Source organism: Hippoglossus hippoglossus, chromosome 23 (genome assembly GCF_009819705.1).
Source record: "Hippoglossus hippoglossus isolate fHipHip1 chromosome 23, fHipHip1.pri, whole genome shotgun sequence".
Taxonomy (NCBI): domain Eukaryota; kingdom Metazoa; phylum Chordata; class Actinopteri; order Pleuronectiformes; family Pleuronectidae; genus Hippoglossus; species Hippoglossus hippoglossus.
This window is the reverse complement of record NC_047173.1, coordinates 311,787-330,189: the sequence shown is the minus strand read 5'-3', so window position 1 is coordinate 330,189 and position 18,403 is coordinate 311,787. Positions and strand designations below refer to the sequence as shown.

Genomic DNA, 18,403 nt, shown 5'->3' with positions numbered 1-18,403 from the left:
TGATCTATTGGGACAATAAAGTGTTATGAGCTCTTTGACATATGAAAGGGCTTGATTGTTAAGGGCTTTGTATGTGAAGAACAGGATCTTGAATTCTATTCTGAATTTTGAGGGGAGCCAATGCTGAGAAGCTAAGAAATGAGTAAATGGAAATGGTTAGTATTTATATAGTGCTTTTCTAGTGTTGATGACCACTAAAAGCGCTTTACATTACAGTTTGCCATTCACGCATTCACACACAACCCCAAGTTACCAGGAAACCCAAAAGGAGGCTGGATTTTCAAAGTAAAACCCCCCCAAATGGTAATAACACCTTACCAGGAAGCCTGAATAGAGGCTGGATTTTCCAAAAATAAAAGCCCTGAATGGTAATAAAACCTTACCAGAAAGCCTGAATAGAGGCTGGATTTTCAAAATAAAAGCCCTGGATGGTAATAAGACCTTACCAGAAAGCCTGAAGGAGGCTGGATATTCAAAATAAAAGTCCTGGATGGTAATAAGACCTTACCAGGAAGCCTGAAGGAGGCTGGATTTTCAAAATAAAAGTGGCATGACTGAGTTGTACTGAAAGTCAGAGGTGTACAGAGTGAAGAGGAAGGGCGACAGTACAGTCCCCTGCGGAGCTCCTGTAGTACTCCATGTGGGCTCGCTGCAGCAGGTAGATAATTGCATCATCCACTAGCAGATGAGGCTGGTAGGCGAACTGTAGAGGGTCCAGCGATGATTTCACCTGTGGTCTGAGGTGGGCCAGGACCAGCCTCTCCAGTACCTTCATCACATGAGATGTGAGGGCAACTGGTCGATAGTCATTGACACCAGATGGAGTCTTCTTCTTGGGGACTGGAACCAGGCAGTCCTGGGGCCTTGCGTTGATAAAACTTCTCCAGCTGTCTCCTTACCTGGCCAGTGGTCACAGACAGGTGGGGAGGTGGAAGGTGTTAATCCCTTCAATGGAGGAGCAGCACTTTGAAGTTGGGGGGGTTATGTCTAAGGAGCACACCAGGGGGGGTAGAGTGGGGGAGGGCAGAAGCATTGGGGGCAGTGAGGGTGTGTGGAAGTCTGGGAGTGTGGTGGGGGGGACAGATGAGGGCTGTGTACTGAACCTGTTGAAGAACAAATTTAGCTCATTTGCCCTCTCCATGCTACCTCCTGGCTGTCTGTCTCTCGCCTTGAACCCAGTTATTTCCCTCATTCCAGTCCACACATACCTCACATTGTTCTGCTGGAGTCTGGGCTCCAGCTTCCTCCTGTAGGAGTCTTTTCACTCCCTAAGCTTCCCCCTCAGTTCAAGTTGTATGATTCTCAGTTATTATCTGTCTCTAGACCTGAAGGGTTTCTTCTTCTTGTTGAGAAGAACTTTCAGCTCAGTTCTTCTGAGCCGAAAGAACTGACAAGCTTTCCCAGTGCTTGTTGTTGGGAAAGCAGCTTACATTCCGTGCCGGCAAGGTAGTTTGTTCTCAGAATTTAATGTATTCCGTGATGCAGTCCGATATGCTGTTGATGTCCTCCCCATGAGGCTCACAGAGCACATCCCCGTCAGTGGACTCGAAGCAGTCCTGCAGTGCCTCAGTGGCCTCCTGAGTCCACTTCCTCACAGTCCTTTGGGATGCAGGCTGCTGCTGGACAAGAGGGACATACTTGGGTGTCAGCAATACCAGGTTGTGGTCTGATCTGCCGAGTTGGGGAGGGCAGTGGTACTGTATGCATCCAGAGCATTTGCATACAGAAGGTCAAGTGTTTTACTGTCTCTTGCTGGGTAGTTAACATACTGATGAAATAAAGGTAAAGTTTTGTCCAGTGTGACATGATTGAAGTCACCAGTGATGGCTATTAAAGCATTGAGATGTTGCGCTTGAAGCCTTGCCACAGTGGAGTGAATGGTGTCGGTAGCTACAGTCCCATCAGCTGATGGAGACATTTAAAGAGCGATGACGGACGTAAACTCCCTCGGCAAATAATACGGGCCCATTCCCACTGCTAGCAGTTCAATGTCCGGTTGACAGAGACTCTACTTCTGATTTAATATGTCCAGGATTACACCATCTTTCACTCACATATAGTGCAATCCCTCCTTCCTTCTTCTTACCAATCTGTATAACGTCCCTGTCCGCCCGAACAGTCGTGAAGCCGGGTAACTCCGCGCAGCCATGTCTGGATGAAACACAACAAGCTGCACTCATGGTATTCCCTCTAGAACTGAAGGTTTATGTTTCCTCCTCTTCAGTCTTCGCTTAGTTCCTGCTCTGCATCCTTGGCGTCTCCTCTGTAGCTCCTTCGGAATTTAAGGTCTCTCAGCAACACAGGTTTACTAAGCGCAATCAGCTGGTTGCGTGAGTAAACAATGCTCTCACTCCTCTGTGCATGGGTCGTCGTAGCAAAGAGTGTGGAAAGTAGCAGAAAAACAATGAAAAAAGTTGCCAAACAACACATCGCCATTGCCACTAAGTCCCAAGGACAATGAAGTGACAAAAGTGATAAATGTATTGTAGTGATGTCAGTTCCCTACACCATCATTTCCAACATATCTTAAATTATCTAGCTTAATATCCACAGTCTTGTGGATTTGAAAATTTGTTTATTAAAACATACAATGAAAACATGTGTTGTTGTGGAGAAAGATCTGCAGATTCTTATACTAATACTGAAATTTAGCTCACTTTGCAAGATCAGTGCTAAGAATCTAAGAATGACATGTCTCCTTTCTTGGTAAATATGAATTTAAATTCTTCATAGAGCCCTATGATTATTTGTTGCTCTGCTGCATAAAAACACACCACACAGGTTTTTGTGTCTTTCGTGGACTTATATCCTCTTCTCTAAATTCAATTATTCTGGGCTGCATGCAAATGGCCAACACAAGGCTTATTAGAACCTGGCTAGAATCAGCCTTGATTAGACCCGGCTGAATTGTGTTAGTGGAACAGCTTAAGCCTTAATTTAATCTAATTCAAACTGGACCTTTTCAATTAAGCCACTTTGATGGAATACCTCCATTATATCTCCACAGATAAGGACTCGACCCAAGGGCTAAAGCTCATTTTTCTGCGTCTATTCATAGGCTGCGGCATAGCTTCGACGGACCTCCCCAAAAATATAACTATGTGTAAAAGACGATGCAGACCGCAAGAGCTGTGATTGGTCCTCTTGGCAGTATGTCATCTTTGACAGAGTTGCCGCCATTTTTTAATTGAGTTGCAGGAACAAACACGGACAACGTCTTTCTTTTCTTTGTTGCAGTGTAATATATAGTGGCCCATCTGCAGATAGTGAAAAAAATCTTGTCTGGGGTTGCCAAATTTTCCTATCATATGTTTAAATGTCATTATCATATCATCGCATACAAGTCCTTCAGCCTAACGATGCCATTTTTAACCCAATGCTTTAACCTAGTGACCAACAGCCCAGGCTGAAAATCAGGATTGGTCACACTGGGGGTAAAAATAGATGTCAGGTTTGACCTTACCTCAAGACGCCGCACTCAAGACGCCGCACTGTGTATTGTGAGTGTATTGAGCAGTACAGGGTTAACACAATTCACTTTTATTGTTTTAAATTCTTTAAAAAATAGCAAGTACCTCTATATACAATACAATTTTTTTTATAACGTATAATATATATACAGAAATAAATGAGAAAATGCTTATAATTATTATTTTATAATTGCCAATTTGTCTTCATATCTCACATTTACTTATTCTCTTTATTTATCTTTATATTTCCAACCATTATATTTACTCATTTATTATTTTAGTATTCCAATTGTATTCCCACATATAGCATGATGGCAAGCTTCAAAGGTTTTGGTCTGCATGAATCCACAAATCTCACCCAGACACACTTATTATACTTGAAGAAGCCTTGTTACATCAGGTTGTACAGAGTTCTGAATAATGGAAGTCAAATGAACATGGAATACCTGATATTAACATCTGTCGTGAGAGATGCAGTCACAAGTGGCCACCATCTTATGCTAATTAGGAACTTACATGACATGTCATTCATCAATATAAGAATTCAGGTGCAAACAATTCTGCAGTTTAAGATTGCATCATGAATCGAGTTTTCTACGGAAACTTCTTAAGAACAAATTAAAGAAAATTCTAAAGAAGATATTGGTGCATGTGGCCCTAGGCTAATACCAGGTCTGCAAGTTCAAACAGACACAAATTAATCTTGTGTCAACCATTCCCTTCATTTGCAAAACAAAGATCCAAACTTTATGGTCCATTTACTTGGCTTTCAACAGTTATATCTTTGTATAATTTGGAGTTTCACTCTCTCTCTACCCCTCTCAGGAGGATTAGGAACTGCCTCAGCCACCTGAGATGAAGGTGGCTGAGGCAGGTGAAGAATGAAGACAGGTGAAGAATGAATTTCATTCCCTTCGTGAAACACATGAAGCAAAAGGTTTCTGGACTGTCGCATGACCCATCTCCTTACTCCAACACACCAAACACCCTACAGTCTTAACAAGTCCATCCAAATCCAAGTCTATTTTGTCCAGACTGGCTCCAGAAGTGTGGGCAGTGTCTTCCTCCCTTGATCTATACCCATGATGATGCAGCATCTTTCAGACTGTGGTGGTCTATGCCTCGACTGTCAGTTTCCTTTCTAGCCGGTCCAGCTTGGCCAAGTTTTCCTTCAGAAGTTTGGAACCAGGGTTCAAAAGCAGGGCTCGCTGGTAGTACATCCTGGCTGCTGCATAATCTCCCTGCATGTGCAAACACAGAGAAGAAAAAGCCTGTTTAATCATGTTAATGCATAATTTAATTAGATAATAATAGTTTACTTGTACAATGCACCTGGTAGACAGTAAGCGCCTGTGAGCATTCATTAGAATTTTTTTCAAATTGTCTAAATACATACACTTCCTGGTGTGGGGCGCCAGCCAAATAAGAGTGAATGTAAGTCCTTAAACTTTTGGCAACCGCAGGACCTGAGGCTGCTCTTTAATTGGCTGTTGCAGATATTCCACAGTACGCAGCTCTCTGCGCCCCGGACACTCCCATTTTTATTTAAAGTGAATCTGTATTATTTTTAAGTGTTTTTCAAGTTTTCTTTTATATAATGAGATTGTGTGCAAAAGAGTTCAGTGCATGTCTGAAAGCAGCTTCTGTCTGTGTGCCCCCTCCCTTTCATATTTATGTGTTGATGGATAATCGGGTGTCGCTTCTTCTGCAACAATGAAGTTAAAACACTGCGTTGCGTCAGAAGAACCTCCCTCCTGCCGGCAGCCTGTGTGTGTCCGCTCGTCTCTGTCGCTCTAGGCGATCACATTTATTTAGTTATTAATCAATGATCTCATGTATCAAAATCGTTCCAGTCACATGAATCCCTGTGCGCCTCGTGTCTCGTGTGGCAGATGGACGGCATGCGTGCAAAATGTTGGACTTTCTTGTGTTTAAATATGTTTCTCATAAACTCAAGAGCGGATCAAATGCCAATGCAATATGAATGTATAGGAAACCCTGCGTGCCTAACAATGGACATAATACTCTTTTAAAAGACATTTTAATGACAATTAGAAGTGACAAATAATACGATTTTGGGTTTTAGGGTCTCAAATGTCAATCAAGGGGTTCTATATATTATGAAGTTTGTTATCATAAGGTCAGTGAGGTAAAGGACCTTCAGATTTTCCAGTGTCTGCTTGTTTTTCACAAAATGTATTTGATTGGTTTCATTTATGTCCTGGGCTATATTGAACTTTTTTTTTTTACATATTTAAAAAAATTGCTTTATAAAATCTATCTACACAGGGTGCAGAAATCTGAAGGGAAAGTGGTATCACACTTTTACACCCCATGATAAAACTGTCATAATCTTCCTCTCTGTGTGTGTTTCGGTCTGAACAAAAACAGATATAGGCCTATAAGAATTACATTCATTCTACAAAAAACAACTGTTTACATAAATAGTTATTTCTTAGTGGGTAGCTAAGCACTACCTTAATGTGTTGAATCCCTCCCATATTCATCCAGGCCTGGGACCGGTCAGGTTTGAGTTCAACCGCTAGTTTGTAGCTCTAATGGGAGAAAAAACAAAAGAAGTTGTCACTGAAATTAAATCTAAAGACTTACTGATGACAGTGATACCATTTTGTTATAGCAACTCCATATATAATGTAACAGTATTGAGATACAGCTAAAGATAGCTTCTCAACAAAGTTATACTAAATCTTGGCATTAGGGACGAATTGGTGTGTTGATTAAGTGACCATTGGAAGACTGGAGGAGCGGGAGATTGAACCAGTTACTTAAAAGTTAGTAGACAACCAGCTGGACATCCTGAGCCACAGCAGCCCAAATAAATATGTAATACTTACTTGTTTGTATTTTTGATTTAGATGTAAGCTTGCAATGTACACCATTATTTCTCCAGTTTATGGATTTAAAGCTCCATAACTTGTGGATCCTTCACTTTCTATGATTCAAGTCAGTAGTGACACGTTCTACCAAATTAACACCCACAGCTTTCAGAGTTTGTGATGCAGACTTTCAGTAAATAAGCCTTAGACAATGCTCGATCAAATTTAGCTCGTACAATGTGCTGTTTACAGTGTTGACACTTGTTCCAAACTATCCGATTCAAAGGCAGAGTGAAAAGACGGTTGTCAGAGAGAGTGCAAAGAAGTGAAATTATTATTACATGGAAATCATTTGTCAGATTGTCAGGGCGAGAACATTGCAGAAATAAATTGACAATTGGGTGACATTACCTTGGCCTCCAGTTGAGGAAGCTTTGACCATCCTCGCACATTACATCTGTTGACCATTAGGAGAATAGAATAGAATTTGGTCTTATTCCACATATCCTCCCTTCTCTTCAAGCAGTACCCATGGTCAGGTTATAGATAAAGGGCCAACTAGCAGTACATTGTAGTGTCTGAGCTCAGGGACTTTCAAATCCAATTCAGCCCCAGACAAAGAGGCACCAAACTCCAACTCTTTTGCGTATTACACCAGTGGCAAGCTGGCAAGCTAGCAGGCTGTGGCTGATGGGGTAGAGCAGTTGTCCTCCAACCAGAAGGTCAGTGGCTCAAATCCCAGCCCATGCCCCAAAAAATTGTCTAATTGTAATGGGGAAGAGCAGTTGTCCTCCAAGCAGAAGGTCAGTGGCTCAAATCCCAGCCCATGCCCCCAAAAAATGGCCTAATTGTAATTTGGATAAAAGCGTCAGCTAAATAACATCTAATGAAATGGCAAGACATAAGGACACAACATGATTAGGAATGCATGCTTTAGGCTTAACTATCCAATAGGATGCCAACACCTACGTGTAACATGAGGATGCTGTATGAGACATATTCAGACATGGGGTGACAATTGCTTATGTTACTCTGTCAGTGTTTTTATATTCTTCCAGCTTCTGGTCTCTTTGATGCATCAAGTCAACATTAAACTCCTCTACATAAGACATCAGCTTCTGCCTGAGTTCTCCTTTCACCAGCTTCCAGAAAACGTCCATAACAACCAGGACATGTCCTTTGACTCTTATAAAATAAAGTCTCCAGAACAGCCTCCACCTGTGCTACAAAATGAAAATTTTAAACTTATTATATAATTGTATTATTTATCATAAATTATGTAAATGGTTATATCTATCAATGTGCTTTACAAGTTGCAATCACCCATTCACACATACATTCATACAGCACTATATGCAGCACTTTTTATTATCACATATTATCATACAAAGCTTTCAGTGGCAAAGCCCAAGACCTATTTTGGAATCGATTTGGAGGATTGCACCACTGACCTTTTGGTTAGTGGACGACCCTCTCTGCCTCCTGCGCCACATTGTACACACTTACGTAGGTGTATCAATAAGTCTGTGAAAAGTCTACCACCAATCTAAAATGCTGCAGCGTGAGCTGTAAGCATTGTAAGAAAATAGAAAAAGACTCCCATACAACTATTACTAATCAAGTTTTGCCCTATGTTACTCCCACATTAGCCTCTTTATATTGGCTTGATGTGAAATTCAGAATAGAATTCCAAATCCTGCCCCTTACCTACAAAGCCTTTAATGATCAAGCCTCATCATATCATAAAGGAGACATTTTGTGAAATTGTCCCTTTTCAATGCTTTTGAACTTTTAATTGGGTCTCTGGGGAGCCTACGAATGCAGATACCGCTTTTGTGCCTTTCTCTGACTCGTGTTTTTGTCATTTCTTTGGTTTGTTTGAATGTCAGGATTATGCAAAAACTATTGATTGGATTTCCACAAGACTCTTGGAAAGGATGGGACATGAGCTACAGAATTTTTGCTATCCCTTTTTTTTTTTACATTGCAAAACATTTTCACACTTTCATCTATTTCCTTGTGAGTGATGCATTGATCTTACTGAATAAAATCAGGCTTATTTAATGGACTCGATGTATGAGTGTGTGCAATTTGGTGCGGATCCAAATAAAAATCTGGATTCTAGTAGACTTAAATGGGGACCTTGACAGAGGTATGTATTCTAGTGGTTCTGAAGCACACATTTTTGGGGACCTGGTCACTAGGGGCGCTGCTACAAAACTAGCTGAGTGAAGTTACACATTCATGAAAGCAACACAGTGTCAGTGTTTTACATTGTTTCAGTTCAATGATAGTTTGAGGTGATACTCTGCTGTAGCCTGCAGTTGGTCGACCAGTTGTTTTCCTGTGTGTGCGTCCAGAGGAAAGTACGTTTTTTGTTTCGTTCTTTCTTCCTTGTGACTCGGATATTTTAGGTTCTTGTCAGCTTGTGTATTCTCTAAGGAGTAGTGGTTCATTCTCCACCATATAGTGACACAGAATGGGAAAAATCAAGTTGTGTGTAACTGCTCCTTCTCCTATTGGGCCTGGAACCTGAACCTGGGTGTCCTGTTACGGTTCAGGGAACAATCCATTGCTGTCAGCAGTGACATCAAGGGAATGTTCAACCAGATAAGATTACTGCCTGTATACTACAAACCAAGTCCAAGTGGCAGTCAGACACATCCCCTCTTTAGCTGGGCACTGTGGTGATGGTTATGGATCCTTAACTTCCTGACCCCTGAACTATCTCATCGGACTTTCGACTTTGAGCTTGTAAGACTGCAACTCTGCCTCCTGGTCTCAACTCTGTACCATTAGCCCTAAACGATCCCTTAAAATAAAATAGAAAAAGGTGGATTTGCAGTTAAAAAAATAAATACAAGTAAGTGAGAGCTATACAAACAGTACAACTTTTTTTATTTTATTTTTTATTTTTTAAATGAATGTATTTAAAATTATTTGTTCTGTATGTATGTACAGCGAGTGTGTCTATGTACAGATATCAGCACAGTGCAAATGGTCAGTGCAAGAATACACAGGTGATTGACAGTCTTCATGGTGGTTGTTTTCCATTGGACGCCCTTTTTTGGTCACAATAGCTCTCAAATCTTGCTACTGCAATACATTGCTGTATTGTAAAAGTGCAGCTTGGTTTCCACCTCCTGCTGTGTGCAGTGGGTGCACAGTCTTTCTTCTCTGGGGAGCCAGGTCTGCCTGTGGCGGCCTCTCTCCACGGGCCAGGCTGTGGTCACTGAGTCTGTACTGTAGACGTGGTCAGGTAATCTGCCACTGAGTATCCTCTGTTTAGGAGCAAATAACATTCCAGTTTGTTGTGGTTTTTGGTTGATTCTTTCCAATGTGTCAAATAGTTCTCTTTTTCTTTTCTTATAATTTGGTTTAGTCTGGGGGCTCTGTTTGTGTTTGTGAACAGATTCCCAGGACCAGCTGGCTGAGGGGGCTTCTCTTGGGTCTCTCTATTGGTGAGGACTTTTTGATGGAGTGTGTCAGGGTCACTTTCTTTTTGGTGATTAAATAATTTAGATGCTCTCTTTTGTATTCTTATAATGAGTGGGTATTGTCCTAATTCTGCTCTGCATGCATTATTTGGAGTTTTCCGCTGGACTCGGAGAATGGATTTGCAGAATTCTGCATGCAGAATCTCAATTTGGTGTTTGTCCCATTTTGTAAAATCTTGGTTGGTGAGTGGACCCCAGACCTTGCAGCCATAAAGGGAAATTGGTTCTATCACAGAGTCCAATATTTTAAGCCAGATTAGAATTGGGATGTCCAACTTGATGTTCTTTTTGATGGTGTAAAAAGCTCTTCTTGCCTTGTCTCTCAGGTCGTTCACAGCTTTGTTAAAGTTACCTGTTGTACTGATGTTTAGGCCGAGGTAGGTATAGGTTTTTGTTTGTTCTAGAGCAATAGTATCTAAAAAGAATTTGTATTTGTGGGGTAGAGGCTGGATCTCTTATAATCCCACAAAGGATTTCCCCAAGGTTGCTATTACTACAGATCCCACAGTAGTTATTGGGGTCAAATTTGTCTTCACTTTTGTGGAGTGGCATTATCAGTCCTTGGTTCCAAATCCCAGAGCCAAGAACGATGTTAAAAGGTTTTAGTATAGCCAATTGGAATTCGAGGTCTGTGAATTTGTATCATTTGATTAAGGATGCCGTCAACACCCCTGGCCTTCTTGGTTTTGAGTGATTTTATTTTGCCCTGTAGTTCTTTCAATGTAATTGGGGGGTCTAGGGGGTTCTGATAGTCTTTTATGGTTGATTCTAAACTTTGTAGTTTATCTTGAATGTGTTTTTGCTGTTCATTCTTTTCTATTGGGCCAAAGAGATTGGAGAAGTGGTTTACCCATACATCTCCATTTTGGATGGGTAGGTCCTCATGTTTTTGTTTGTTTAGAGTGTTCCACTTTTCCAGAAGTTGTTATTTTTTATGGATTCCTCAAAGGCATGTAGCTGGTTTCTAACATGGTTCTTTTTTTTCCTCACTATATTTTTATACTGTTTTAATGTTTCACCATAGTGAAGATGTATATTCTGGTTTTCTGGTTTTGCTGTGGTCTGACAGGGGTGTTAGTTTGCCAACAGTGAATGCTCTGAGAGACACCAGTCTGAGGTCAGTGATGAAGTAATCTATTGTACTGTTACCCAGAGATGAGCTGTAAGTGTACCTACCGTAGTAAGTCCACTCGAAACCTACTGTTGACTATATACAGGCCCAGTGAACAACAGAGCTGTAAGAGCTGTGACCCATGTTTGTTTGTTACTTTGTCGTAGTTTTGTCTGGGGGGGCATATTGGAGAGGGGGTGTTTCTACCTTCTGGTAGGTGTTTGTCTCCCTGTGTGCTGAGTGTGTCAGGTTCTCATCCTGTCCTTGCATTGAGGTCTAAGACAAGCCTGGGCCGGCTCTAACTATAAGCTTTATCGTAAAGGAAGGTTTTAAGCCTACTCTTAAACGTACAGATGGTGTCTGCCTCCCGAACTGAAAGTGGGAGATGATTCCACAGGAGAGGAGCTTGATAGCTGAAAGCTCTGGCTCCTACTCTACTTTTAGAGACTTTAGGGACGACAAGTAAGCCTGAATTCTGGGATTTATCTCACTATAAATGGTATTTATTCCAGTTTCACAAGACACCTTTCAGGTGGTTCATTAACGGTCCACTCAGAAGAATCACATCCACTTCAGCTAACCAAGAAATGGTGAATCACTCAGTCGATCGCATTTCAGTGTCTAATGTGGAAAACCTGTTGACTCAACTGTAAATGCAGACTTCCCAGAAAGAAGTTATGATGATAAGGCTGAGATGTCCCAGGAAGATCGTTAGTTCCTCGACTCTATTCAGATAGTAAATGGTCATTACTGCATAGGACTGCCACTTAAAGACAAAGACGTAAAAATGCATGACAACAGACATCTGGCTGAACAATGTCTTACAAGCATACAAAGGAAGTTTCACAAGAAACCTGGCTTCCACATAGGCATTCCCCATCATGGAATTCCATATACCATCCTAAAAATAAGAAATTAGAGTGGTTTTCTGTCACAACTTATGCCGTTACATTAGTGTTTCCCTGTTTTCTGTGTTCCCCTCCTTGTCTCCTCCTTCCCTGTGTGTGTGTGAATGTGTGTGTGTGTCGTGGGAGCTATCTCCACTCCTGGCACCTGGCACTATTTCCACACCTGGTCTCAATCATCAAATCACCAGCTCTACAAGAACCCCGGACATCTATCCACTCATCGCCAAATTGTTCATTCACCTCAGTGGTATACTCTCTCGGCCTCTCAATCTGAAGTCTGAGCCAGTAGAAGACAGGATGTGTGTACACTTGTTCGGAGCAACTTCCTCCCATCGGCGCCTCATACGCCCTAAAAAGGACAGCTGAATACAGAATGGAGAGAACCACCACTGAAGCAGTTGAGATTGCCTTAAATAACTTTTATGTTGCTCAGTGTCATCAGACCAACATGCTTTTATTCTCGCTAAGGACTTGAGGACATATGTAGTGTAGGTGACAGTGTAGGATTTTGCTTGACTAAATGGACAAGCAACTCAAAAGCATTGATAATGTCGATTCCAGAAGTAGAGAGGGCTTCAGAGGTTAAAGACCTCGACCTTGAAAAAGATCGGCTCCTGTGCAGAGGGCTTTAGGTGTCCAGTGGTGCACACAGTCTGACACCTTTAAGCTCAAAATTGAAGTGCAAGAGAAGCCTTGTACAAGAAAAGGAATCTTGTCAACAATAAGTTCAGCCTACAACACTCAAGGTTTCCTGGCGCCTTTCATCCTTCCCACCAAGCTCCTTTTAAGAGAGCAAAGACAAAAAGGCATGGGATGGAGAGGTGTCAGAAGAACAAGCAAAGAGATGGGAAAAGTGGTTGGCAGCCCTGCAAATGCTGTCATCGTTCAGTGTCAACAGATGTATCAAACCTGCAGGATTTGGTGTCATTAAGTCAGGACCACTTCACCACTTCTCTGATGCCAGAACTGAGGGTTATTGTACAGTATCTTACATCATGTTGGCCAAGGAAAAGGACCAAAAACAAACTTCATTCCTGATGGGAAAATCGAGAGTGGCACCCCTCAAGCAAGTCACTGTCCCCAAGATGGAATTGACAGTAGCTGTGATAGAACTGAAAATGGACAATATTCTTCGGTTCAAACTACAGCTAAGGCTGGATCAATCAATCCTTTGGACAGAAGTATATTGAAAATGATGCTGCTTGATATTAAACCTTTGTGGCTAACAGAGTCTACCTCATTCAAAAAGCTACAAAGCCTTCTCAGTGGAGGTATGTGAACTCTGCAGACCAGGCTTCAAGAGGGACATGCGCTGAAAGTGTGTCAAAGAATGAAAACTGGATACAGGGACTGGAATTCCTATTAAATCCTGAGTGTGAATGGCCAGACCGCCCAGACTAGCCCATTCTCTCTATAGAAGAAGACTCGTAGGTCAAAAGGTCAGCCATAATATTCCTTATACAGAGCGATAAGAAACCAGATGCAATGACTCAGTTTGTGAATCACTCCTCAAGCTGGTACAAACTCAAGAAAGCAATGGCTTAGTTTAGGCCATCAGAGTCTCAAGAAACAATAAATCAATGTGAAAACAACCCATCAAAGGCTCAGTTTTTACTTCAGCAAAGGATGCTCAAGTACAAACAGAGCTTTACACCACAAGTGCTTACCACTGAAGACCTTTCCAAAGCGGAATTGGGATTAGTTTCCCTTTGTCAGAAACAAAAATATGCAAAGGAGAAAAAGCCCTGCAAGAAGAAAAACGTCCTGTGAAGAAAAGCAGTCGTATTTTTAAGTTGGATCCATACAAGATGGAGTGTTGAGAGTAGGAGGGCAGTGTGAAGAGATATGGTGTTCTTTAGAGGTAGCATACTCACTCAGCACCAGCTCATGCATTAATGCACTGTGCTGCTTTCTAAGTATAAGAGGTCAAGTGCCAGTTTTTTGTTCAGATAATGGCACAAACTTTGTCTGTGCAGAGAGAGAGAGCTGTAGGAATCACAAAATGACTTGAACCAGTCCAGGATTCAAGAATATATGCTGGAAAGAGGAGTTAGGTGGATATTACACTCCTAGAGCACAACAAGGAGGGACTTTATCCTTGGAGATGTTGTCCTTATTGTGGAATCCTCTGCTCCACAAAACTCCTGGGTAATAGGAAGATTTGTCTAGATGAAGCCAGACTCGAAAGGAGCTGTCCAGAGTGTCCATGTCCAGACAAAGACAAGCACGATAGAAAGACACATTACCAAGATATGCCTCTTGACAGAGGTAGCGTCAAAGTAAAAGGATAGGATAGGATAGGATAGGATAAAGACACTTATTTGTTTAGTAATGATATTTTTTGTGTATCTTTACAACCTGAAGAAAGAACATAAAAGGGTTTTGGTTATTCTTGTTATTGTTACAATTACTCAAATTTGTTATATTGATAATAGATATGCAAATTTGCAGCTTGGGGCTTGACTTGGACAAATTGGGACTGCAGACAGCCCTGGCTTTTGATTGGTCGAATGGTTAATGGGCTAACTGTGCTTCTTTAGTTTTGTTTGTTAAAGCTAAAGAACACCCTAATCTTCAACTGTACTCATAGTCTAATCTACAATTCTTTAGTAGATTACTGAATGTATTTGTCTGTTTACTTTGTACTATAAGAAGAAAGTTTCAGTAAAGATTTTCAAACAAAGTACCTAACAAAGTTTGTTTTGGAGTATGCGTCAACTACATGCTTTGACTTTTTAGTTTTAGTGGGCTCTTCAAGAAAAGGATGGAGCCACAGTAACATGGTATGTGCAGACAAGAAGCAGAGAATAGAGAAAAGAGAAGCTTGAGACAGAATTGTAAACCACCAGCTAACACAATGTACCCTGTTTTATTCGAAAAAATAAATCAAGAAATCCATTCCAGCTGGATCCCGACTTGGACTCCGTCCCTCCTCCTCGCTATGCTCCAGCACCACGATCGACACGCCCTCAGCTTCAGCACTGTTGACAGACATTGACGAAGCGGAACAGGTGACTCTACGCTGATTAGAGAGACTAAAGGGGAAACATGAAGCAATAAATATGTTAGCGAAGCAAGAGTGAGGTTCAGCTGTTCCTGATGCTGGAAGTGCCTGGGACTGACGGCCCTATCCTATTCTTCAGGCCATGGTCTGAACAAGATATTGTGGAAGCTTTGGTTCATGTGTCCAACCCAGTAGAGGGCGTAGCTGGAACCGTTTGTCACAAGAATACCGTCCAATGGGAGCATCCCCACTGGAGGCCTATGAACTGCAATCTCAAGGAACATTACCTGGGAAAATTGGATAACATGGAAGAGAGCATCCCTGCAGAAGATCAGCTGTACCAGCGAGATCAAAACAAGAAAAACATGCTACAGAAAAAGCTTGACTGCGCCCAGTTAACCATGTACCATGGAAAAGAGAGGGAGAGGACATGGCAGAGGCTGAGGGAAAGGACTTGGCTGCAGAGTTCCGAGTTGTCAGTGCAGGCCCTATGACCTTGATGTCTGCCATCTGTGTGGCCAACGTGGACATTGGCACAAAGACAGTCCACGAGCTCAAAGCAGAACGACTCATCAGACTGAGAGTTGGAGGCAGGGGAACAGACGTCAGCCACGGACCAGCCTGCAGAGCACACACGCAACAAATCGCTGGGTGAGTCACAGCCTCAGACTACGTACGACAATATAATGCATATTATATATAAATCACATTGAAGCTAAGACTAATGCTCACAAAACTGAAAATCGCACATTTGCAATGTATGACAATAGTGAAGTAGGCTATGAGAAATAACCAGAATTAACAATGACAGTATCAGGACATCAGGTCACATTTTTTGATAGATTCAGGTGGGACATTGTCTGTCCTAAAATCATCTGCTTTGCCAAAACCACCCAAAATGTGTGGTAGAACGTGTGCAACTGTGGATGCAGGAGGTGTTCCAATTATGGAGCCCTACACCATACCACTATCATGCACACTTAATTTAACTATAAAACCCTCATTCATATTGTCCTATCACTGCCCAGTCAATCTGATGGGCACGGACCATATGTGCATTTTTCCATAGTTTTGACATCACACCCAGATGGTTTAAACATTTCTAAAATGCCTGTGGCCAGATAGTTTCTTAAATATAGTCCAGATGCATTACTCTACATTCATTAGTGGTCATTTCTTCGGTCTCAATGACAGTGCACCATTTTCTCATTTGTGTGTGCTCACAGTACAAAGGCAGAAAGTTTCATGACATCTGATTGATTGCACTGCACGGTGCACATGTCAGCAGGGCCAGATGTGAAATAGGTGGAAGTTTGCAACAGAAAGTCAGTTGCAGTAGAAATACTGTATTTATTGGACAGAAGAGGTTGCTGCTGTTTCTGTATCTCTGTCACATTCACAAGCTAACTTGTTTGGCAGGCTTTAAATGCTGCAATCCATCCGCGTATGTCATATAATGCAAAATGTCACTTGTAGGAAGTGTGATTTATGGTAGATTCTAAGAATGCCACATTGTTTATGCATGCTTTATGGTTAACTCTACATTGTATAGTGTGTATTTTTTTTATTATCGTTTGCCATGCAAATACTATTAATGGTGTGGTTCCTGTGTTTGCTGTGCGCCTTTGAAGCAATGGACAGATGACTGAACACAATTGCTCTGTTACGGACCAGCTGAACCACAAACTACATCAGCGATCTGCCGGTGGCGGCTCCACTTCTAATAAGGAAGACAATTAAGTTTTTCTCTGCAACTCTTAATGTTACTTAAAATAAAACTTACAAAGACAACTTTGTTTCACCAGTCTAACATTATTTCACTTCTCACAAATTTCCACCACAGGGAGAAAGAACTCAGCCTTTGGGGGAGCAGGTGCTGATGGTCCAGCAACCAGAGTCATGTTTCCACAGTTTTACATTCCTAAAAGTCTGTGATCCACCTGCAAGTGGAGTCAGGCACACACTGTTGAAGTGTGTTGTACAGTGTACTCATGAGGGGGAAAAAGTATTCCTGGTTGAAGTCCACAAACCGTATCCTGGCATAATTGGAGAACAATGTTTAAAACATTGTCTACAGACATATCAGGTCTGTAGGCGAACGGCAGGTGGTCCAGGTGTAAGTCTAGGACGGATCTGAGGTGTAACAGAACAAGGTGCTCAAAGGTAGTCATAACTACAGATGTCATGACAACAGCATTGTAGTCAATAAGTCCCATTGTGCTTTGTTTTTATGGGACAGAGATGATGGTGGAGGTCTGAAGCAGGCTGAAACATGACATATCTCCAAAGATGTAGGTGAACACTGGAGACAGCTGAACAACACAGTGCTTCAGGATGGATGGAGAGACAAAATCTGGCTCCAGGATGGTGAAAGATGACACTTTGGTAGAGAGGGAGGTGGGAAATGTTGTGCACCCTTAGGGAGAGCTACTGAGCTGGGGAAGGTGGAGCTGGTGGGCGGCAGCTCATTGAGAATGGAGTCACAGGGGATGGCGTTATAGGCACACTTTACATAGTTTGGTCAAGACCTTACAAAATTCTGCTCTGCTCTTAAGAGTTGGAAGTCTGCCAACTGAAGTGCAGAGTTCAGTATTGATCCATACAGTGAAGTATGAAGCAGAATATGAAGAAAAGTAGTTTTTTCCCACCATCAACTGAAGTTCTTTCAGCTTGTTGTACAGTGTACACATGAGGGGGAAAAAGTATTCCTGGTAACAGTGGGCAAAGTCTGTGCCAGCAGAGATACACATCGGCACGTTTCCCTCTTCTCTGGCGTTTCATTGCATGGACAAAGGCAAGTACATATTTAACCAGAATGTCCAGGAAATCTACAGATGAGGTAAGAAAAGTGAGAAATAAGTCCAGTGGAGTTGTTCCTCTGATGTTCCTGAGCTCTATAGACTAACAAGAAAAAACAGTGCACACTAACACAACGTAGCAGCCATCTGCAGCACCATTTTGCCAACATCAAGTCAAGTTTGTTAGGTCAGAGAGCAGAATTAACTGTTAACTCAACCAATTTGGTCAGACTAACTGACAACCTGTGAATAGTTTTACACTGAAATGACAGGAATAAACACCAGTTTTAAAATAAATTAGCTCCCACTTTTATTGTGTGTTTATGGCTTTTTATTAAACACAATGTGACAGTAGTTTATAATTTCATGTTTCAAATCACTGACAGTTCAATAAGGAATACAATAAAGGCTTTGTGGAAAATATGTCAAGTTCTTTTTCTTTTAAGGCATTTCATTTGCTCCTGGCCATGTTTGCGAACATTAATGTTTTCTTTGCAGAATACATCAACCAGGGAGCTAGAGTCCTGATCTGTAGCCACAGACTATAGAAAATATTGACTTGCTTGGAGCAAGAATAGGAGACATAGTGGGGAAAAGGGCAGTGGGTAAGGGAAGAAAAGTAAAAGAGAGTGTGGAAGATAGCGTAATACCTCAAAGGCCCGGTCCAGCTGGTTCATCTCTCTGAGCTGGTTTCCTTTGGAGAAATACAGCTCTGCTCTTACTGTCAGATCACTGGGATTCTGCTGCAGGGCCCTATCCAGAGCATCCAGGGCCTGGC

At 41.8% G+C, this 18,403-nt stretch overlaps 1 protein-coding gene and 1 long non-coding RNA gene across 6 annotated transcripts in view; one reads left to right on the top strand and one right to left on the bottom strand.

Annotated features, from left to right (window-relative positions):
* Window positions 1-142: 142 nt before the first annotated feature.
* Window positions 143-7,672, top strand: LOC117757500. The gene is made up of 3 exons (XR_004613133.1): window positions 143-215; window positions 6,988-6,990; window positions 7,621-7,672. It is a non-coding gene; the product is annotated as an uncharacterized LOC117757500 (long non-coding RNA).
* tmtc1 (transmembrane O-mannosyltransferase targeting cadherins 1) overlaps window positions 3,969-18,403 on the bottom strand; it is a 90,461-nt gene continuing 76,026 nt past the window's right edge. For 4 of the 5 annotated variants that reach the window (XM_034578699.1, XM_034578701.1, XM_034578702.1 and 1 more), the window contains 3 exons: window positions 18,276-18,398; window positions 5,948-6,025; window positions 3,969-4,711 (listed from right to left, as the gene is read on the bottom strand). In XM_034578699.1, the coding sequence (XP_034434590.1) occupies window positions 4,586-4,711; window positions 5,948-6,025; window positions 18,276-18,398 (327 nt within the window). In that variant the 3' untranslated portion in view covers window positions 3,969-4,585. Of the gene's footprint in view, window positions 4,712-5,947; window positions 6,026-6,734; window positions 7,531-18,275; window positions 18,399-18,403 lie in introns of those variants that run through there. The other variant, XM_034578700.1, reaches the window with a different exon arrangement.